This window comes from Chiloscyllium plagiosum, unplaced genomic scaffold, assembly GCF_037043375.1.
Source record: "Chiloscyllium plagiosum isolate Xiang-an unplaced genomic scaffold, Cpla_swu_hap1 HiC_scaffold_11, whole genome shotgun sequence".
NCBI classification, from domain to species: domain Eukaryota; kingdom Metazoa; phylum Chordata; class Chondrichthyes; order Orectolobiformes; family Hemiscylliidae; genus Chiloscyllium; species Chiloscyllium plagiosum.
In genome coordinates this window covers 47447127-47467295 of record NW_028270149.1, presented here as the reverse complement: position 1 = coordinate 47467295, position 20169 = coordinate 47447127, and the positions used below count along the sequence as shown (strand labels likewise).

At 45.5% G+C, this 20169-nt stretch overlaps 1 protein-coding gene across 1 annotated transcript in view; it reads right to left on the bottom strand.

Annotated features, from left to right (window-relative positions):
• The window catches only part of cenpi (centromere protein I), a 139186-nt gene that overhangs the window by 97219 nt on the left and 21798 nt on the right, over positions 1-20169 (bottom strand). Inside the window, exons 2-5 of the mRNA XM_043704738.2 lie at positions 11192-11317; positions 10813-10931; positions 6493-6600; positions 5674-5722 (exon numbers count right to left, since the gene is read on the bottom strand). Coding sequence (XP_043560673.2) covers positions 5674-5722; positions 6493-6600; positions 10813-10931; positions 11192-11317 — 402 coding nt within the window. The remainder of the gene's footprint in view (positions 1-5673; positions 5723-6492; positions 6601-10812; positions 10932-11191; positions 11318-20169) is intronic.

The window sequence follows — 20169 nt, the reverse complement described above, 5'->3', positions numbered from 1 at the left end:
GAGAGAGGGGACGAGAGAGAGGGGACGAGAGAGAGGGGACGAGAGAGAGGGGACGAGAGAGAGGGGACGAGAGAGAGGGGACGAGAGAGAGGGGACGAGAGAGAGGGGACGAGAGAGAGGGGACGAGAGAGAGGGGACGAGAGCGAGGGGACGGGAGCGAGGGGACGGGAGCGAGGGGACGGGAGCGAGGGGACGGGAGCGAGGGGACGGGAGCGAGGGGACGGGAGCGAGGGGACGGGAGCGAGGGGACGGGAGCGAGGGGACGAGAGCGAGGGGACGAGAGCGAGGGGACGAGAGCGAGGGGACGAGAGCGAGGGGACGAGAGCGAGGGGACGAGAGCGAGGGGACGAGAGCGAGGGGACGAGAGAGAGGGGACGAGAGAGAGGGGACGAGAGAGAGGGGACGAGAGAGAGGGGACGAGAGAGAGGGGACGAGAGAGAGGGGACGAGAGAGAGGGGACGAGAGAGAGGGGACGAGAGAGAGGGGACGAGAGAGAGGGGACGAGAGAGAGGGAGAGAGTGGGCCGGATAGGGCGAGAGAGAGGGCGAGAGAGTGGGCGAGAGAGAGGGCGAGAGGGGGCGAGAGAGAGGGGGCGAGAGAGAGGGGGCGAGAGAGAGGGGGCGAGAGAGAGGGGGCGAGAGAGAGGGGGCGAGAGAGAGGGGGCGAGAGAGAGGGGGCGAGAGAGAGGGGGCGAGAGAGAGGGGGCGAGAGAGAGGGGGCGAGAGAGAGGGGGCGAGAGAGAGGGGACGAGAGAGAGGGGACGAGAGAGAGGGGACGAGAGAGAGGGGACGAGAGAGAGGGGACGAGAGAGAGGGGACGAGAGAGAGGGGACGAGAGAGAGGGAGAGAGTGGGCCGGATAGGGCGAGAGAGAGGGCGAGAGAGTGGGCGAGAGAGAGGGCGAGAGGGGGCGAGAGAGAGGGGGCGAGAGAGAGGGGGCGAGAGAGAGGGGGCGAGAGAGAGGGGGCGAGAGAGAGGGGGCGAGAGAGAGGGGGCGAGAGAGAGGGGGCGAGAGAGAGGGGGCGAGAGAGAGGGGGCGAGAGAGAGGGGGCGAGAGAGAGGGGGCGAGAGAGAGGGGGCGAGAGAGAGGGGGCGAGAGAGAGGGGGCGAGAGAGAGGGGGCGAGAGAGAGGGGGCGAGAGAGAGGGGGCGAGAGAGAGGGGGCGAGAGAGAGGGGGCGAGAGAGAGGGGGCGAGAGAGAGCGGGCGAGAGAGAGCGGGCGAGAGAGAGCGGGCGAGAGAGAGCGGGCGAGAGAGAGCGGGCGAGAGAGAGGGGGCGAGAGAGAGGGGGCGAGAGAGAGGGGGCGAGAGAGAGGGGGCGAGAGAGAGGGGGCGAGAGAGAGGGCGAGAGAGAGGGGGCGAGAGAGAGGGGGCGAGAGAGAGGGGGCGAGAGAGAGGGGGCGAGAGAGAGGGGGCGAGAGAGAGGGGGCGAGAGAGAGGGGGCGAGAGAGAGGGGGCGAGAGAGAGGGGGCGAGAGAGAGGGGCGAGAGAGAGGGGGCGAGAGAGAGGGGACGAGAGAGAGGGGACGAGAGAGAGGGGGCGAGAGAGAGGGGGCGAGAGAGAGGGGACGAGAGAGAGGGGACGAGAGAGAGGGGACGAGAGAGAGGGGACGAGAGAGAGGGGACGAGAGAGAGGGGACGAGAGAGAGGGGACGAGAGAGAGGGACGAGAGAGACGGTGCGAGTGCGAGAGAGGGGGCCGGTGAGGGTGAGAGAGGGCGAGGGCGAGGGCGAGGGCGATAGGGCGAGAGAGAGGGCGAGGGCGATGGCGAGGGCGATAGGGCGAGCGAGAGAGAGAGAATGGGCGAGAGAGCGAGAGAGAGGACGAGAGAGCGAGAGAGTGGGCGAGAGAGCGAGAGAGTGGGCGAGAGGGAGTGTGGGCGAGAGGGAGTGTGGGCGAGAGGGAGTGTGGGCGAGAGGGAGTGTGGGCGAGAGGGAGTGTGGGCGAGAGGGAGTGTGGGCGAGAGGGAGTGTGGGCGAGAGGGAGTGTGGGCGAGAGGGAGTGTGGGCGAGAGGGAGTGTGGGCGAGAGGGAGTGTGGGCGAGAGGGAGTGTGGGCGAGAGGGAGTGTGGGCGAGAGGGAGTGTGGGCGAGAGGGAGTGTGGGCGAGAGGGAGTGTGGGCGAGAGGGAGTGTGGGCGAGAGGGAGTGTGGGCGAGAGGGAGTGTGGGCGAGAGGGAGTGTGGGCGAGAGGGAGTGTGGGCCAGAGAGAGAGAGAGGGCCAGAGAGAGAGAGGGCGAGAGAGAGAGAGGGCCAGAGAGAGAGAGGGCCAGAGAGAGAGAGGGCCAGAGAGAGAGAGGGCCAGAGAGAGAGAGGGCGAGAGAGAGAGGGCGAGAGAGAGGACGAGGGCGAGAGAGAGGACGAGGGCGAGAGAGAGGACGAGGGCGAGAGAGAGGGCGAGGGCAAGAGAGAGGGCGAGGGCGAGGGCGAGGGCGAGGGCGAGGGCGAGGGCGAGGGCGAGGGCGAGAGAGAGGGCGAGGGCGAGGGCGAGGGCGAGGGCGAGGGCGAGAGTGTGGGCGAGAGAGAGTGTGGGCGAGAGAGAGTGTGGGCGAGAGAGAGTGTGGGCGAGAGAGAGTGTGGGCGAGAGAGAGTGTGGGCGAGAGAGAGTGTGGGCGAGAGAGAGTGTGGGCGAGAGAGAGTGTGGGCGAGAGAGAGTGTGGGCGAGAGAGAGTGTGGGCGAGAGAGAGTGTGGGCGAGAGAGAGAGAGGGCGAGAGAGAGAGAGGGCGAGAGAGAGAGAGGGCGAGAGAGAGAGAGGGCGAGAGAGAGAGAGGGCGAGAGAGAGAGAGGGCGAGAGAGAGAGAGGGCGAGAGAGAGAGAGGGCGAGAGAGAGAGAGGGCGAGAGAGAGAGAGGGCGAGAGAGAGAGAGGGCGAGGGAGAGAGAGGGCGAGGGAGAGAGAGGGCGAGAGAGAGAGAGGGCGAGAGAGAGAGAGGGCGAGAGAGAGAGAGGGCGAGAGAGAGAGAGGGCGAGAGAGAGAGAGGGCGAGAGAGAGAGAGGGCGAGAGAGAGAGGGCGAGAGGCAGAGAGGGCGAGAGGCAGAGAGGGCGAGAGGCAGAGAGGGCGAGAGGCAGAGAGGGCGAGAGGCAGAGAGGGCGAGAGGCAGAGAGGGCGAGAGGCAGAGAGGGCGAGAGACAGAGAGGGCGAGAGACAGAGAGGGCGAGAGACAGAGAGGGCGAGAGACAGAGAGGGCGAGAGACAGAGAGGGCGAGAGACAGAGAGGGCGAGAGACAGAGAGGGCGAGAGACAGAGAGGGCGAGAGACAGAGAGGGCGAGAGAGAGAGAGGGCGAGAGAGAGAGAGGGCGAGAGGGAGAGCGAGAGAGAGGGCGAGAGGGAGAGAGAGAGAGAGAGGACGAGAGAGAGAGAGGGCGAGAGAGAGAGGGCGAGAGAGAGAGAGGGCGAGAGAGAGAGAGAGAGAGAGGGCGAGAGAGAGAGAGAGAGGGCGAGAGAGAGAGAGGGCGAGAGAGAGAGAGGGCGAGAGAGAGAGAGGGCGAGAGAGAGAGGTGGCGAGAGAGAGAGAGGGCGAGAGAGAGAGAGGGCGAGAGAGAGAGAGGGCGAGAGAGAGAGAGGGCGAGAGAGAGAGAGGGCGAGAGAGAGAGAGGGCGAGAGAGAGAGAGGGCGAGAGAGAGAGAGGGCGAGAGAGAGAGAGGGCGAGAGACAGAGAGGGCGAGAGAGAGAGAGGGCGAGAGAGAGAGAGGGCGAGAGAGAGAGAGGGCGAGGGGGGAGAGAGAGAGAGAGAGAGAGAGAGAGCGAGAGAGAGGGGGGCGAGGGCGAGAGCAAGAGAGAGAGCGAGAGAGGGCGAGAGCGAGAGAGGGCGAGGGCGAGAGAGGGCGAGGGCGAGGCCGAGAGAGGGCGAGGCCGAGAGAGGGCGAGGCCGAGAGAGACAGTACGAGGGCGAGAGAGACGGTCAGGAGGAGGGCAAGGTATTTTCCAAATGGGATTTTACATAGTATAGTATAAACTTTGGCACATTGTAAACATAATTGTTATCATTCTAGCCTTGGAAAACTCTCTTATCCATAAGTAGAAATTAAGTCTGCCAACAATAAACTAAGTAGTTACTCCTATATTTTTGAGTATTTCCACGTTTATGATTTTTGACCTTAATGACACAAACTGCTTTTGTGAATCTCAAAGTATTTCTCACAAAATGTTCAAGATAGCATGTGTATACAGAGTTTTACAAACTAATTTCATCACACATTCTAGATGTTGTCCTGATGCTGATCCAGACTGTCCGCAACCTCCTATCCTATTCAACTCAAACATTCGCTTCAAACTCTTGTGACACAAGAATGTTTACTACCACCTATAAACACTTGACATCAAAAGCCCAACCTCAGCAATATTTGCTGAAACCTTTGTCTATGCCTATGTCACTGCCACATTGACTATTTCAATCTTCTTCTTGTCAGTCCGACATTTTACTCTCAGATTTCAATTCACTGCCAATATCCAATCCTGCACCAAGTCCAACTCATCTGGCTTTCGTCCTTGCTAATCTGGCTCCGGACCATTAAATTTAAAAAATTTCCTTAAATGTAAATCTCTCCATGGTCATTTCCATTGTCTCGAATATTCACCTTTCTATCCAGAATTCACCACTTGTTTGACACTGGTTTCCAGAGTATCTTCTCCAACTTCCTTCCACCACTGGCAGCTGTGAGTTCAGTCTCTTAGAATTCAACACTTTGGAATTCTCTCCTTAATCCCCACTGCAACTCTACTTCATTTCCCTTTGAAAATTTCTGTAAAACAATTATTTCTTTGTCTACACTCCATCTTATATATAATTCTTCTGACTTGTCATCTTTTAGATGTAGGTTTGTTCGCTGAGCTGGAAGGTTCATTTCCAGACGTTTCGTCACCCTACTAGGTAACATCTTCCGTGGGCCTCCGGGCGAAGCACTGTTGATAATTCCTACTTTTTATTTATATAAATAGAAATAGAAAACAGGAATTATCAACAGTGCTTTGCTACCACTGAAGATGCTACCTAGTAGGGTGACGAAACGTCTGGAAATGGACCTTCCAGTTCAGTGAGCAAACCTACATCCAGAACCTCAACCTGAGCTACAAATCTTCTCAAAACTCGCTTGTCATCTTCTTTTAAAAATCACATCACTGTGAAGAAATGTACATAGTTTTTGTATGTTAATTCTGAGTATGACTGCATGCAGTTATTGTAAAACAACATGCCGCTAAAATTTCATGCTACGAAATAGAACAAGCAAAAAAGGTGCAATAGGTTGCAGTTTATTTTGTATCCTGATCTGGACATCTGCGAGGTTCCACTGGCATTTTTTCAAAATCTATTTTTGGTTTCTCAGGCATCATGGTTATCAACCAAGATCAAATACATTTTCTCAAATGACAAACATTTTTAAGCAAGTCAATCCTGTTGTTATTAAACTATGAACTGCATTGAGTAATACAGAAAAAAAAGTATTTCATGTGGCTCAACTGAGCAAAGAAAATGCTGCATCTCAATTGAATAATTTGGCTGCCATCCCTCTACCTTGCATTGAACACCATCCACCTTACTGGAAATGTGTTCTTAAACATAATTAAGAAAGAATGTACTTAGATCACAGATCACAAGAGTTACAATTTGATTCTCTACTTATTGATAACAGAGACATTGGTAATGCAATGGCATGTTTTGCTGCTACTTTTGTTACTTACCGTTTTCCTTTTTAGTTAGCAGGTACAATAGATGACATATATATGGACACTAAAACAAAAAGAAATATTGTCTGAAGCACAGTTCAAAAATCAACAAGTAAACATTTTGATGTGAATGATTTTAGACAGAATAGTTGTAAAACTATATCATTCTAAGTTTTCTTTGCATGCTAAATAGCTGTTATTACACATTATAGTCAAATTTGATTACATGTAGTCTAAAGATTCACGGTAAAGTAATGCAGTACATTATAAACAAATTGACATGTGCCCAAAATGCTTAATTAATTAGCATGAGCTCTTATTTGAAGAAACAAAAATGTCATTAGGTGCTTACAGCTCTAGTTATTTAATCATGCCTGTTGTGTTTAGAAGCCCGAACAGGGTTTAATTGAATAAATTAAAGTGTTAGATGAGATATTCATGGGTAAGGACAGAGCAAGAGGATATTCTCTTGAAAATAGAGCTACATTAGTTAATAAATAAAAAAGCACTTTCCCTACATAAAAGGATGGTGAAAATCTGGAACACACAACCCTGCTATCTTACATGACATTTTCAACATCAAAACTGGTAGATTCTTCCTGGGCTCCAATGCTCGACACATACACCCTCTTTTCAACCTTGGTAATGTTTTCCTTTACACTTCCAAAATATTCAACTAGCTTTTCCAATTATAAGAATAGAGTGCCCTGTTTACATTGTGCAAAGTTAATAGCTTTGGTCAATTATCAGGTTACAGTTCCACCATACTTCGCATCAAGTTATGTCCACTGTATCCACTTCACTTAATCAGGGAGAAAATATAGCATTTCTTACCAACTTGTCATTTTGAAGGTAGAAGAAAATGATGCCATACAATGAATGCAATTGCTTCTTTGAGTCCAAAAGATCAAAAACGGTTAATAACCATCTGATAAACAGCACCTGCAAAGAAGATAAATCAACTTATAGTCAGGTGATGTTCAATTAATGTTAATTGTTGTTAAATGGGGATCTTGAGGCACATTGTAGTGCCCCTACCTCTGGACCAGGAGATCTAGGCTCATATCCCTCCTGCTCCAAAAAACAGAGACATTTTTCTAATAATCTTGTTCAAGAACGTTAATGCACACCTCTGGAGTAGGTGGTACTTGAACTTGTATCTGCAGGCTCGATCCCAGCCTTCGATGACTGTCTATGTAGAGTTTGCATGTTCTCACAGTGTCTATGTGGGTTTCCTATGGCTGCTCAGTTTTCCTTCCACAATCGTAAAATGTTCAGATTCAGTGGTTTGGGCATGCTATAGCATCTGCAGTGTCCACAGATGTACAGGGTAAGTGCATTAGCATTGGTAAATACGGGGTTACAGGAATAGTGTCGGGGGGGAGGGGGGCGGGGGTGAGGAAGGAAAAAAAACAGAGTCTGGAGATGCTCTTCAGAGGATTGGTGCAGACTCTATGGCTGTCGGGATTCTATAACTCTTGAGGAAAGCCAAAAAAATCTATTTTTATTCAATTGAGTATCATGTTGATTCAAATTCTGTTAATTGATCTCACTAAATTTATTTGTCAGGTATCACAACATCTAACTCTTACCACAGCATGCTCCTAGAATCAATGTTGTTTAGCTGTTGACCATTTTCATGCAAATGAGTATTGCTGTTCATCCCTCCTTGCAGAAATACTTCTCTTCTCACTGACCATCCTCAAATTCTTTCCTGTACTTAAAAACTTCAGCATTCTGTCTTTAACGTGCTCACAAACCTCTAGACCCCATACACTGATCACAAAACTATCACGTCCCCAAATCTTTAAGGGTCTTAATAGTTCCAAATCCAAGATCCCTTCGCTGAGCAATCCATCAAACACTGCAAAACTTTTTTCCAGAATTCTCAGCATTTTCAGGATTCTTCTCTTTCTAATGCTCTCAGACACCAGAATCTCTTAACATATTGCTAGAACCCAAAAGCCAATGTACAAATTCCCGAACACCTTCCAGAGAGAAAGAACTTGTTGGAATGCAAAGTCTTTCACACTCTCAAGGTATTCCCTAAGTATTAAACAGATAATGAAGTCTTTTTAAAGTGAATTATTGTTTGGTATAGGAACCAGGACAATCAATTTGTACAAAGCAAGGTTCCACAAAACAACAATGACATAATAACTAGATAATTTGTTTCAGAGATTCAGACAGAGATAAATGTTGGCTGAAACAATAATGAGAACTCCCTGCTCTCCCTTGCTTCGTGTTTGGATCGTCATGGTATACCTGACAGACAGTAGGTGAGGCCCTCAGTTCAATATCTATCTGAAAGATAGCATCTCAGACAGTGCAACACTCCCTCAGTACAGCAGTGGAAAGTAAACCCAGGTGATAGGATCAAATTTCTGGATTAGGACTTGAACAAACAACTTTTGACTGAGGTCAGAATGTGACCACCATGTCATAACTATTACTGGATGAAAAGGCTGCAAAGAACCTCTTGCTCATCTATAGATCTATTTTCACCTTTCCAAGTTACCCAATTTCAGGCTCATTCATCCTACATTTCTTATCCATCCACCTACCCAATCAGTAGGATCTCAGATTCCTATCTCAGAAATAGAAACTGATCATTCCGTGCAAGGTCTGGCATAATGGGATATTAATCCCTGTAACATTTTTCATCATAAGCCTTTACACTCATCTACCACTGGTGAACCTTTCTTCTAATTATCTTTCTTCCTAATGCTAATCCACCACTGAATCGTAAAACAGCAGGAAGAGTTGCAAGCATTCAAAGTGAAGGCAAATGTAGCACTTCAACTAAGTAACTTACATACATATCTGAATAATAAGGAATCTCTGAAATATCACACCAAACAGGTAGGATAATTAAAGGAGGTCATAAGCTAGTGAAACAGATATATAGCAGATGCAGCTTACACAAAATAGCATAACATGATTCATGGAATGTTTCCAGCATAAAGGGGGCCATTTTGCCCATTACATCTGCATCATTCAGTTGGGTAAGAACAATGTAGAAGAACAATTTGAGATATATTTAGCTTAGAAAGGGTGGAAATGCATAAATCTTTGAAAAATGGAGAAAGCTGTTTAAGAAGGCATATTGACTTTATAAAAATCACAGCATACAAAGACTAGGTACACAGCACAAATCTTTAGAAAACTGTATGATCATTTCTGGGTCTAAACTGTGGAAGATATTGACATTCTGCCCAAACAATGCAGAGGAAATTTCCAAGCATGATGCCAGAGTTGGAAAGTTTCAGTTACATGGACATACATGAGAAAGCCGGCTGCTCTTTTCTCAGCAGCGAAAATTAAATGAGATTCAATTGAGATTTTTCAAAACTTTAAATCATTTTGATAGTTAATATGGTTTCCAGTAAGAGAAGGCTGAGTTACTGGCAAACATTAATTTAAGATGATTAGCAAAATCACAAAAGACAATTTGCAGTGTAATTCAGTATTGTTAGGATTTGAATTGCAGTATCATAGAAGGAAATAAAACAGGTTCAAGAATAACTTTCATAAAAAAAATTGGATAAAAAATTTAAGAGGAAAAGAAATATTAGGCCTCTGGCAAAATCTGGGGAGTGGCTCTTTCACAGAGCTTGCACAAACCTCATAGCTTGAATGACAATATCTTGAACTCCATACAATTGAAGAAAGTACTAAAGACAAACTGTTAGGTCCTCAAAGTTACAGTATAGGTCAGCAAGCGAAGTCATTGCTGAAGATCATTTCCACAATCAGATAGAGGCAGGATTAAGACAACCTTGTTACTGGCAATGCCAAGAGAAGACTGGTTTTAAATTCATGTTCAGCACCTTTCCCAACTTATGACAGCAAAAGGGAGGCTTTGTTCACCAACTAAAGGTACAGATGATTGTTAAAAGATGAGTATTCTGGCACTGTACAACTGCTGTCCCTTAGGAACTGGAAGCAGAGTGACAAAGGATTCTCTCCTTTTGCAAATCTGTAGGTAAAGATCATATAGCAGGACAGAAGCAACAGTAAACAAAGTCAGAATATGCTAGCAGTTAATACAGAGGAACCTAGATTATCCAAATGACACGGATGGGAAGTGTTTTGTTCAGGTAATCAAATGGTCGGATGATCAAATGCCAGATAATAGAGGTTCCTCTGGACACATTTTGTCGCTTGCTGCAGATTTCTTCCACGAAATACCAACAATCGAATTATGGTAATTTACGGAAAAATAATAACAAATGAACTGGCAATTTTTCCAAATCAAAAGCATGTGATATCAAAACGTGAGCAGCTGACCTATATGATAGCTCCTGCACAAGACCAATGTTTCAATTAAGTTTGCTTGACTCTTGATTTCACACAAAAAGAAAAGCATGTCAAACTTCCATTTAAGTACTGTTTTACGAGAGTGTGGACATGAACTTCATTGCACAACTTTAAACTGTAAAAACTTTGTTGCTCAGATTTTGAGATACAATGGAATACAAAAACTGAAATTGCTGGAGAAACCTCCGAAGAGGGGTCACTTACCCAAAGCATTAATTCTGCTTTCTCACCACAGATGCTGCCAGACCTCCTCAATTTCTCCAGGAGTTTCTGTTTTTAATGCAGATTTCCAGCATCGATAGTTAATTGCATTATTTTTTTGTTTAATGAAATGGCATTACTTCCAGCTTATTCTAATTCTAAATTATGATATGATGCTCCTTCTTTACCAAGTTTAATTTCTGCTCTGTGTCGAACTAGATGGGCCTCCTGCATTGGGTTATAGACAGGAGACATCGTAAACAGCATTTGAGTCTCTGATTTTCAATATCGTCTAATAATTATTGCTGGAAATGTGCACAAGTGCGTATGTGTAACTAAAGATGGGCTAGTCCTGCCTTTTCCCCATACCATGTATATTCTATCTTTTCAAATGATCATCTAATACCCTCTGTTCCTCATTAATCAATGGGAATTTTGGGTATGGATACTTACACGTGAAATATATTGAAAACATAGGTCAATAGATTTTCAGATAGAAAACAAATGAAGTGATAAATGTATAAGGCAGAAAGGTGGAATTGAGGTAGAACATCAGCCATCAGTTTAACTCAATGAGTCATATGGCCTACGTCAGCTCCCTTTTACAATTTGGTTATTTTCTATCTGACTCACCTGGACATTGATGGAAGGTTTTCTTGTACACATCCAAGAGATAGCATTTGTCACTGCACATTCAGGGACTACAGAAGCAGGAATAAGGCACTTTAAAAGGCGTGTATTAAACCTGTCAACTGTGAAAATTAACATAGAAATGATTAGCATTTTACTTGGGTGAAAAGGGGAGGTTTAAGAAAAATAAAGATACTGCTGTCTCTATTACCAAGCTTACCTTCATCAATGTCATAAAATAGTCATATTTGAAGGTTTGCATGTAAACAGTAAACTAACATTTCAGAAAAATAAAATCCTGGTAAGGTGACCATGTAAGGGACCATTTTGTACATTATAAATATTATTTAGTATTTACAAAGTTTAATATTGAACATTTTACCAAGTCTGGCACTCATAACCACATCCAGAAGTGACTCAATTACATCCGGGGGCAAGCCTCTCTCAAAAGCAATGCCTTCAATTGTGTCTAGATGAAGATTTCCATTTGATGGAGTTCGTTCCTTCACTGAAAAAGGAAAAATTGCAATTAATGCACTTACTACATATTTATGCAGGTATGCACAGTTAGACCTAATGACATCTCACTTCCTTTGTCAATATATACACTTTCCAAGTTGGCCTCAGCAAATGCCAATTAATGAATGCTAACCATAAATAGGAATCCTTATGAAATTCACCAGTAACTCAGAAGCAGCACAGACAAATGTGGCAATTCAACTGCTGAAATATTTGATAGCAGCCAACTGAGAACACTGTTCAAAGCTGCGACTTTGTACAGCTCAATGCCACAGCAGCAGAGCTTCTAAATATAATGTAATTGGAAAGCACCACTCATTCACCTGAGATTTGCCACCGTAATTCATGAGATGCTAATGTATTTGATACACAGCTTTCCACCACCTTGCACAAAGTATAAACACAGGCTACAATAACTTGAAAGCACAATTTGTATACCAGTGAACTTATATTCATCAGACAGAGCAGAATAGACAACAACCTAGTTGTATTATTACTAAACTATTAATCAGAAACTCAGCTCATGTTCTGGAGGCCCAGGTTCGACTCCCACCATAACAAATGGTGGAATTCGAATTCAATTAAGAAAACCTGGAATTAATAATCTACTGATGACCATGAAACCATTGTCAATTGTCAAAATCCATATGGCTCACTAATAGAGTAATAGAGCCCTATAACACGGAAACAAGCCCTTTGGCCCATGCTGGTCCATGCCACCAAAGTGCCCAGCAACGCTAACTCCATTTCCCTGCACTTGATTAGATTAGATTAGATTAGATTCCCTACAGTGTGGAAACAGGACCTTCGGCCCAACAAGTCCACACAGACCCTCCGAGGAGCAACCGACCCAGTCCCATTACCCTATATTTCCCTCTGACTAATGTACCTAGTACTATGGGCAATTTAGCACGGCCAATTCACCTAACCTGCACATCTTTGGACTGTGGGAGGAAACCGGAGCACCCGGAGGAAACCCACACAGACACGGGGAGAATGTGCAAACTCCACACAGACAGTTGCCGGAGGTGCGAATTGAACCTGGGCCCCTGGCGCAGGGGGAACTGAGCCACCGTGCTGCCCCTTGGCCCATATGCTTCTAAACCTTTCCTATCTATGTATTTGCCCAAATGCCTTTTAAATGTTGTTAATGTACCTACCTCAACCAGTTCCACCGGCAGCACCCTGTGTAAAAATGTTACCCCTCACGTCACCTTTTGTTCTTTCCTCTCTAACCTTAAACTGATACCCTATAGCCTTGATTCCTCAACCCTGGGGAAAAGACAGTGCATTCACCCTATCCATGCCTCTCATGATCTTATACACTTCGATAAGATTCCCCCCCTCAGTCTCTTACAGTCTAAAGAAGTCCCAGTTTGTCCAATCTCTCCCTATAACTCAGACCTTTCAAACCTGGCAACATCCTTATAAATTGCTTCTGCACTCTTTCTACTTTAATAACATTCTTTCTAAAGCAAAGTGACGAAAACTGAACACAATACTTCAAATGCAGTCTCACTAACATCCATAACAACCTCAACGCAACTTCCCAACTTCTTCACTCAATGCCCTGAATGAACGCCACTTTTCCAAAGCCTTCTTCACTGCCCTAGCTACCTGTGACTCCATTTTCAGAGAACTGTGCACCTGAACTCCAAGATCCCTCTGCTCTTGTTCTTCACTATGTCTGACACCTGCACACATTTGACATGGGTGCTGGGAAAAATAAGCACGACCGCACTTAGGCGGTAGTGTGGGGAGGGGGGGAGAAAAAGAAAAGAGAAAGCAAAAAAAAATTCCTGCTCCACTCCACTCCTTTTAAGGCCCTACCATTCACCATGAAAATCCTGCCTTGATTTGACTTCCCCAGCTGATCAAGGTCCTGCTGCAATTTCTGACAACCTTCCTTACTGTCCACAATACCTCCTATTTCAGTGTCACCTGCAAACTTACTAATCATGCCCCGTACATTCTCATCGTAATCATTAATATAGGTAACAAACAGCAAAGGGCCCCGCACCGACCAGAGGCACTCCACTAGTAACAGACCTCCAGTCCAACAAGCATCCTTCCATTATTACCCTCTGCTTCTGATCATCAAGCCAATTGTGTATCCAATTTGTGAGCTGGAAATGTGTTGCTGGAAAAGCGCAGCAGGTCAGGCAGCATCCAGGGAACAGGAGAATCGACGTTTCGGGCATAAGCCCTTCCTCAGGAATCCTGAGGAAGGGCTTATGCCCGAAACGTCGATTCTCCTGTTCCCTGGATGCTGCCTGACCTGCTGCGCTTTTCCAGCAACACATTTCCAGCTCTGATCTCCAGCATCTGCAGACCTCACTTTCTCCTATCCAATTTGTGAGCACACTCTGGATTCTATGTGATCTGACCTTCCAGAGCACCCTTCCATGTGGAACCTTATCAAAGGCTGTACTGCAATCCATATAGACTACGTCTACTGCCCTGCCCTCGTCAAACTTCCAGGCCACTTCATCAAAAAACTAACAAATTTATGACGCATGATCTCCCATACACAAAGCCATGCTTACTATTACTAATCAAACCCTGTCTTTCCAAATGCATGCATAACTTATCTCAGAATCTTCTCAAGTAACTTACCTACCACAGATGTTAGGCTTATTGGTCTACAATTCCCAGGGTTTTCTTTGCAGCCTTTCTTGAATAAGGGCACAACATTCAGTACCCTCCAGTTTCCTGGAAACTCACCCACGGCAAACAATGAAGCAAAAATATCAGCCAGGACTCACGCAATTTCTTCTCTAGCCTCTTGCAATTTTCTTGGATGCATCAGGTCACGATCGGGAGATTTATCCAGCTTCATACATTCTAATAAATCCAACACCTCCTCTACTGTGATATGAACTGTCCTCAAGATATCACCACTAACTTCCCCAATTCTTCATGTCTTACACCACAGTAAACAGAACAAATATTCATTGAAACCTCACCCATCTCCTGCTATTCTACACATACATGTCCACTTTGGTCATTGAGGGGGCCAATTCTCTCTGTCTCTCTGTATAGTTATTCTTTTTCCTTTAATATACTTAAAGAACCTCTTTGGAGTCACCCTAATTTTCTCAGCCAAAGCTGTCTCATGCCCCCTTTTCACCCTCCTGATTCCCTTCTTCAGTCAACTCCTGTATCCCCTATTAACTTCCATGGATCCCATTAATGCCTGTACCTGAGCCATACCTCCTTCATTTTTCTGATGAAAGCCTCAATATGTCTTGTCATCCAGGGTTCCCTATTCCTTTAATATTGCCTTTCACCCTTACAGGAACATATAGACCTTGAACACTAACTAACTCACTTTTAAAGGCCTCACACCTGGAAGTCCTTTTGACCGCAAACAAACCACTCCAAACAACTCCTGCAAGCTCCTGACTATTTCATTAAAATTCACTTTGCCACAACTTAGAACATGAATCTGTAGATAGGTTTTGTCCCTCTCCATAACCATTTTAAAATCAATAGAGCTATGGTCACTAGTTCCAAAGTGCTCCCCTGTCACCTGTCATAGAGACATACAGCACAGAAATAGACTCTTCGCCCATGTAAACCAGGTATCCTAACCAAATCCAGTTCCACTTGCCAGCACTTGACCCATATCCTTCTAAACCCTTCTCATTCATATACCCATCCTGATGCCTTTTAAAGTAGCCTCCACCATTTCCTCTGGCACCTCATTTCACACATGCACCACCCTCTGTGTGAAAAAGATGTCCCTTGGGTCCATTTAAATTCCACCCCCCCCCCCCCCCCCCCCCCCTCACCCTAAACCTATGCCCTCTAGTTCTGGACTCCCCTACCCCAGGGGAAAATACTTGGTCCATTTACTCTAACCATGCCCCTCATGATTTTATGAACCTCTAGAAAAGGTCTCCCCTTAGCTTCCAATACTCCAGGGGAAAATAGCCTCAGCCTATTCAGCCTCTCCTTGTAGCTCAAACTCTCATAATATTCCAAAAGTGGCCTAACCAATGCCCTGTACAGTTGCAACATGACTACCCAAATCCTGTATTCAATGGTCTGACCAATAAAGGAAAGCATACTAACCACCTCCTTCACTATCCTATCTACCTGCAACTCCGCTTTCAAGGAATTATAAACTTGCACGCCAAGGTCTTTGTTTAGCAACACTCTCCAGGACCTTACCATGAAGTGTACAAGTCCTGCTCTGATTTGCCAAACCAAAATGCAGTACCTCACAATTATCTAAACTGAACTCCATCTGCCACTTCTCAGTCCATTGGCCCATCTGATCAAGATCCCATTGTAATCTGAGGTAACCTTCTTCACTGTCCACCACACTTCCAATTTTGGTGTCATCTGCAAACATACTAACTCTACCTCCTATATTCGCATTCAAATAATTTGTATAAATGATGCAAAGCAGTGAACCCAGCACCGATCCTTGTGACACTCCATTGGTCACAGGCCTCCAATCTGAAAAGCAACCCTCCACCACCACCTTTCAGCCAGTGCTGTATCCAAATGGCTAGTTCTCCCTGTGTTCTATGAGATTTAACCTCGCTAACTAATCTACCATGAGGAACCTTGTTGAACACCTTGCTGAAGCCCATATAGATCACATCCAATTTGCCCTCATCAATCTTCTTCATTAAAATCTTCAAAAATTCAATCAAGTTAGATAGACATGATTTCCCACGCACAAAACCATGTTGATGATCCCAATCAGTCCCTGCCTTTCCAAATACATGTAAATCCTGTCCCTTATGATTCCCTCCAACCGATGTCAAGCTCACTGATCTATTGTTCCCTGGCTTTTCCTTACCACCTTTCTTAAATAGTGGCACCTCATTAGACAACCTCCAGTCTTCTTGCACCTCACCTGCAACTATTGATGATACAAATACCTAACCAAGGCCCAGTAATCACTTCCCTAGCTTGCCACAGAGTACTAGGGAATACCTGATCAGGTCCTGGGGATTTATCCACTCTTCTGCATTTTAAGACATCCACCACCTCCTCCTCTGTAATATGGACATTTTTTAAGATGTCATCATCTATTTCCCCAAATTCTGTATGTTTCATGTCCTTCTCCACAGTAAGGACTGATTCAAAATACTCGTTTAGAGTCTTCCCCCAACTCCTGCGGTTCCACACATAGACTACCTTGCTGATCTTTGAGGGACCCTATTCACTCCCTTTTGTCCTCAATATATTTTAAAAATCTGTTTGGATTCTCCTTAACCCTATTTGCCAAAGCTATCTCATGTCCCTTTTTGCTCTCCTGATTTCCCTCCTAAGCATACTCCTACTGCCTTTATACTCTAAGGATTCACTCAATCTCTGTTATCAATACCTGACATATGCTTCCTTCTTTTTTTTAAAACCAAAACCTCAATTTCTCTAGTCATCCAGCATTCCATACACCTACTTGCCTTGCCTTTCACCCTAACAGGAATATACTCTCTCTGGACTCGCGTTCTCATTTTTGAAGGCTTCCCATTTTCCAGCTATGCCTTTACTTGCGGACATCTGCCTCAAATCAACTTTTGAAAGCTCTTGCCTAATATCGTCAAAATATTGGCCTTCCTCCAATTTAGAACTTCAATATTTAAATCTAGTCTATTCTTTTCTACCACTAATTTAAAACTAATACAATGATGGTTGCTGGCCCCAAAGTGCTCCCCCACTGACACCTTAGTCACCCCACCCCGCCTTATTTCCCAAGAGTAGGTCACATTTTGCAGCTTTTCTGGTAGGGACATCCACATACTGAATCAGAAAATGTTCTTTTACACGCTTAAATTCCTCTCCATCTAAACCCTTAACACTTTGGCAGTCCCAGTCTATGTTTGTAAAGTTAAAATTCCCCGACCATAACCAACCCATTATTCTTACAGATAATTGAAGATCCCCTTACAAATTTGTTTCTCAATTTCCTGCTGACTATTGGGGGTGAGGGTCTATAATACAATCCCAAAAAGGTGATCATCCCTTTCTTATTTCTCAGTTCCACACAAATAACTTTCCTGGATGTATTCCCAGGAATATCCTCCCTAGGTACAGCCGTAATGCTGTCCTTTATCAAAAACGCTACTCCCCCTCCTCTCTTGCCACTTTTCTATCCTTCCTGTAGCATTTGTATCCTGGAACATTAAGCTGTCAATCCTGTACATCCCTGAGCCACATCTTTGTAATTGCTATGATATCCCAGCCTCATGTTCCTAACCATGCCCTAAGTTCATCTGCCTTCCCTGTTAGGCCTCTTGCATTGAAGTAAATGCAGTTTAATTTATCAGTCCTACCTTGTTCTCTGCTTTGTTCCTACCTGTCCTAACTGTTTGACTCTCACCTTTTTCCAACTGTACCAGTCTCAGATTGATGTCATTCCTCAGTATTTCCCTGGGACACAAACCATGCCTCCCCCCGCCATACTAGTTTAAATCACCCTCAGCAGCTCTAGCAAATCTCCCTGCCAGTATGTAAGCCCATTCCAATTCAGGTGCAATCTGTCCTTCTTGTCACTTCTACCCGAGAAGAGATTCGAATGATCCAAAAGTGTGAACCCTTCTCCCCTGCCATGCATTCATCTGCTTAATCTTCCTATCCTACCTTCACTAGCTCATAACACTAGGAGTAATCCGAATATTATTACCCTCAAGGTCCTCCTTTTTAAACTCAGACCTAACTTTCTATATTCTCCCTTTTGAATCTCATCATTTTCCCTTCCTATGTCATTAGTCCCAACATGTACAACAACCTCCTGCTGATCCATCTCTTCTTTGAGAACATCCTGCAGCCTCTCCAAGATATCTGATCCTGGCACCAGAGAGGCAACATACCATTCTGATTTCTCACTGCCAGCCACAGAAACATCTCTCTGTGCCCTCTGACTAGACAGTCCCCATCACAATCAATCACTTGGAATCCGATGTATGCCTCATTACATTAGAGTAATTCTCGGTATCAGAAATTTTGCTGTTCATGCTGTATCCCCCTGAGAGTCCATCACCCCTTACATTTTCAAAAACAGTATACTTGTTTGAAATGGGGATAATGCAGGAGTCTCCTGTGGCAATCCATCTACTCCTCCTACCTTTCCTGGCGTTAACCCATCTACCAGACTTTTCTCCCTTCCTGTAACTGCCATCCAGCACACCCCATAGCTCTTGTAAATTCCTTATTACCTCCAACTGCTGCTCCAAATGACCCATACAATATAATAGGATTCGCAACCAACGACACTTCCTGTAGGCATAAGCATCAGTAACATGGAAACTCTCCCTAAACTCCCACATCCGACAGGAAGAGCACATCACTCCACTAATGACTATCTTGTTCCTTCACAATCTATAGACCCAGAAAATAGCACCATCTTATTGCTCTTAAAATAAAACACTGCTCCAGACTAACTTAATACTTGAGGCTTATATTTTTTAAATTTAATCCAGAGACAGATCTCTATAAAACATATAATCAATAAAGAACCCACTCTACTCAGTATTGCAGATTTACAGCAAGGTTACACTTAAAAACTATGTATCTATTCCTGTGCTGAGAGCTCTCCCATACAGGTTCCTCCAAGGTGAACTGTGAATTTTGGCATTTGTTAATTTTTGTCCTAATGTCCAGAGATACTTGAACTCAAACAGCAAGGCAGTAAGTGTACAGATTCACTGCTGTGTCAGACAGCAGTTTCTTTCTCTGACCAAGTGGTTACTGCCTTTGTCTGTCTTCCACCTTTTTAAAGTGCCATTGTTTTGATCTTCTGCCCCAAAAGTTCCAAAACTATGCAACAGTAAATAAAGCAGTAATTGCTGCTCCTGGATTTCAAGGAAATCACCTCCAACACCTAAAATGCCTCAAAAAACGAGCAGCTCTTACAGCCACATTTTTTTCTCATTCTCATCCTAGATTACCCAGAACCCTACCCTACTTCCCAACAATAGGTCAGGCTTTCCCCCTTCCAGAGGAGGACGCTCTGTGTACTGCTTGAGGAACGTTTCCTGAATGCACTTAACAAATTCCACTCCATCTAAGCCCTTAATACTCTGGCAGCCCCAGTCTAGGGGCTGGTCCAGTTACATGTTAGTTAAGACCCACACCAATGTGGTTGACTCACAATTGCTCTCTGAAATGACCTAGCAAGCCATTCAGTTGTATCAATTGCCTTCCTAGAACATCTTGACACCAAGACAACTATGTAAGAATCCTCCTCATTAACTACAGTTCAGCCTTTAAATACTACTATCCCCTTGAGACTGATTACTAAACAGTGATCTCGGACTAAGCCCCACTCTCTGCAACTGGATCCTCAGTTTCCTGACCCATAGGCCATAGTCAGTGAAGATTGAGGACAATATTTTATCCTCACTAACATTCTACACTAGAGCCCCACAGGGGTGCATACTCAGCCCCCTACTGTACTCACTGTATAGCCATGACTGCGTTGCCAAATACCAGAGTAACGCCATTTACAAGTTCACTGATGACACCACCATAGTCGGTTGAATCTCAGATGGCAACAAAATAGACTACAGAGAAGGAGGAAGACCTGGAAAAATGGTGCACTGCGAACAACCTAGCTCTCAATGCCAGCAAAACCAAGGAACTCATTGACTTTTGGTCGGGTGTTACTCAAGCCCCCCTACACATTAACAGCACAGGGGTAGAATGGGTGGAGAGTGTCAAACTCCTGGGAGCGATCAACAAGTTTTCTTGAGCTCTTCATGTGGACGCACTGGTTACAAAGGCCCAACAATGTCCCTTCTTCGTCAGGCAGCTGAGGAAATTTCGCATGATGGCAAATACCCTTGCCAACTTTTACAGGTGCGCCATCGAGAGCATTCT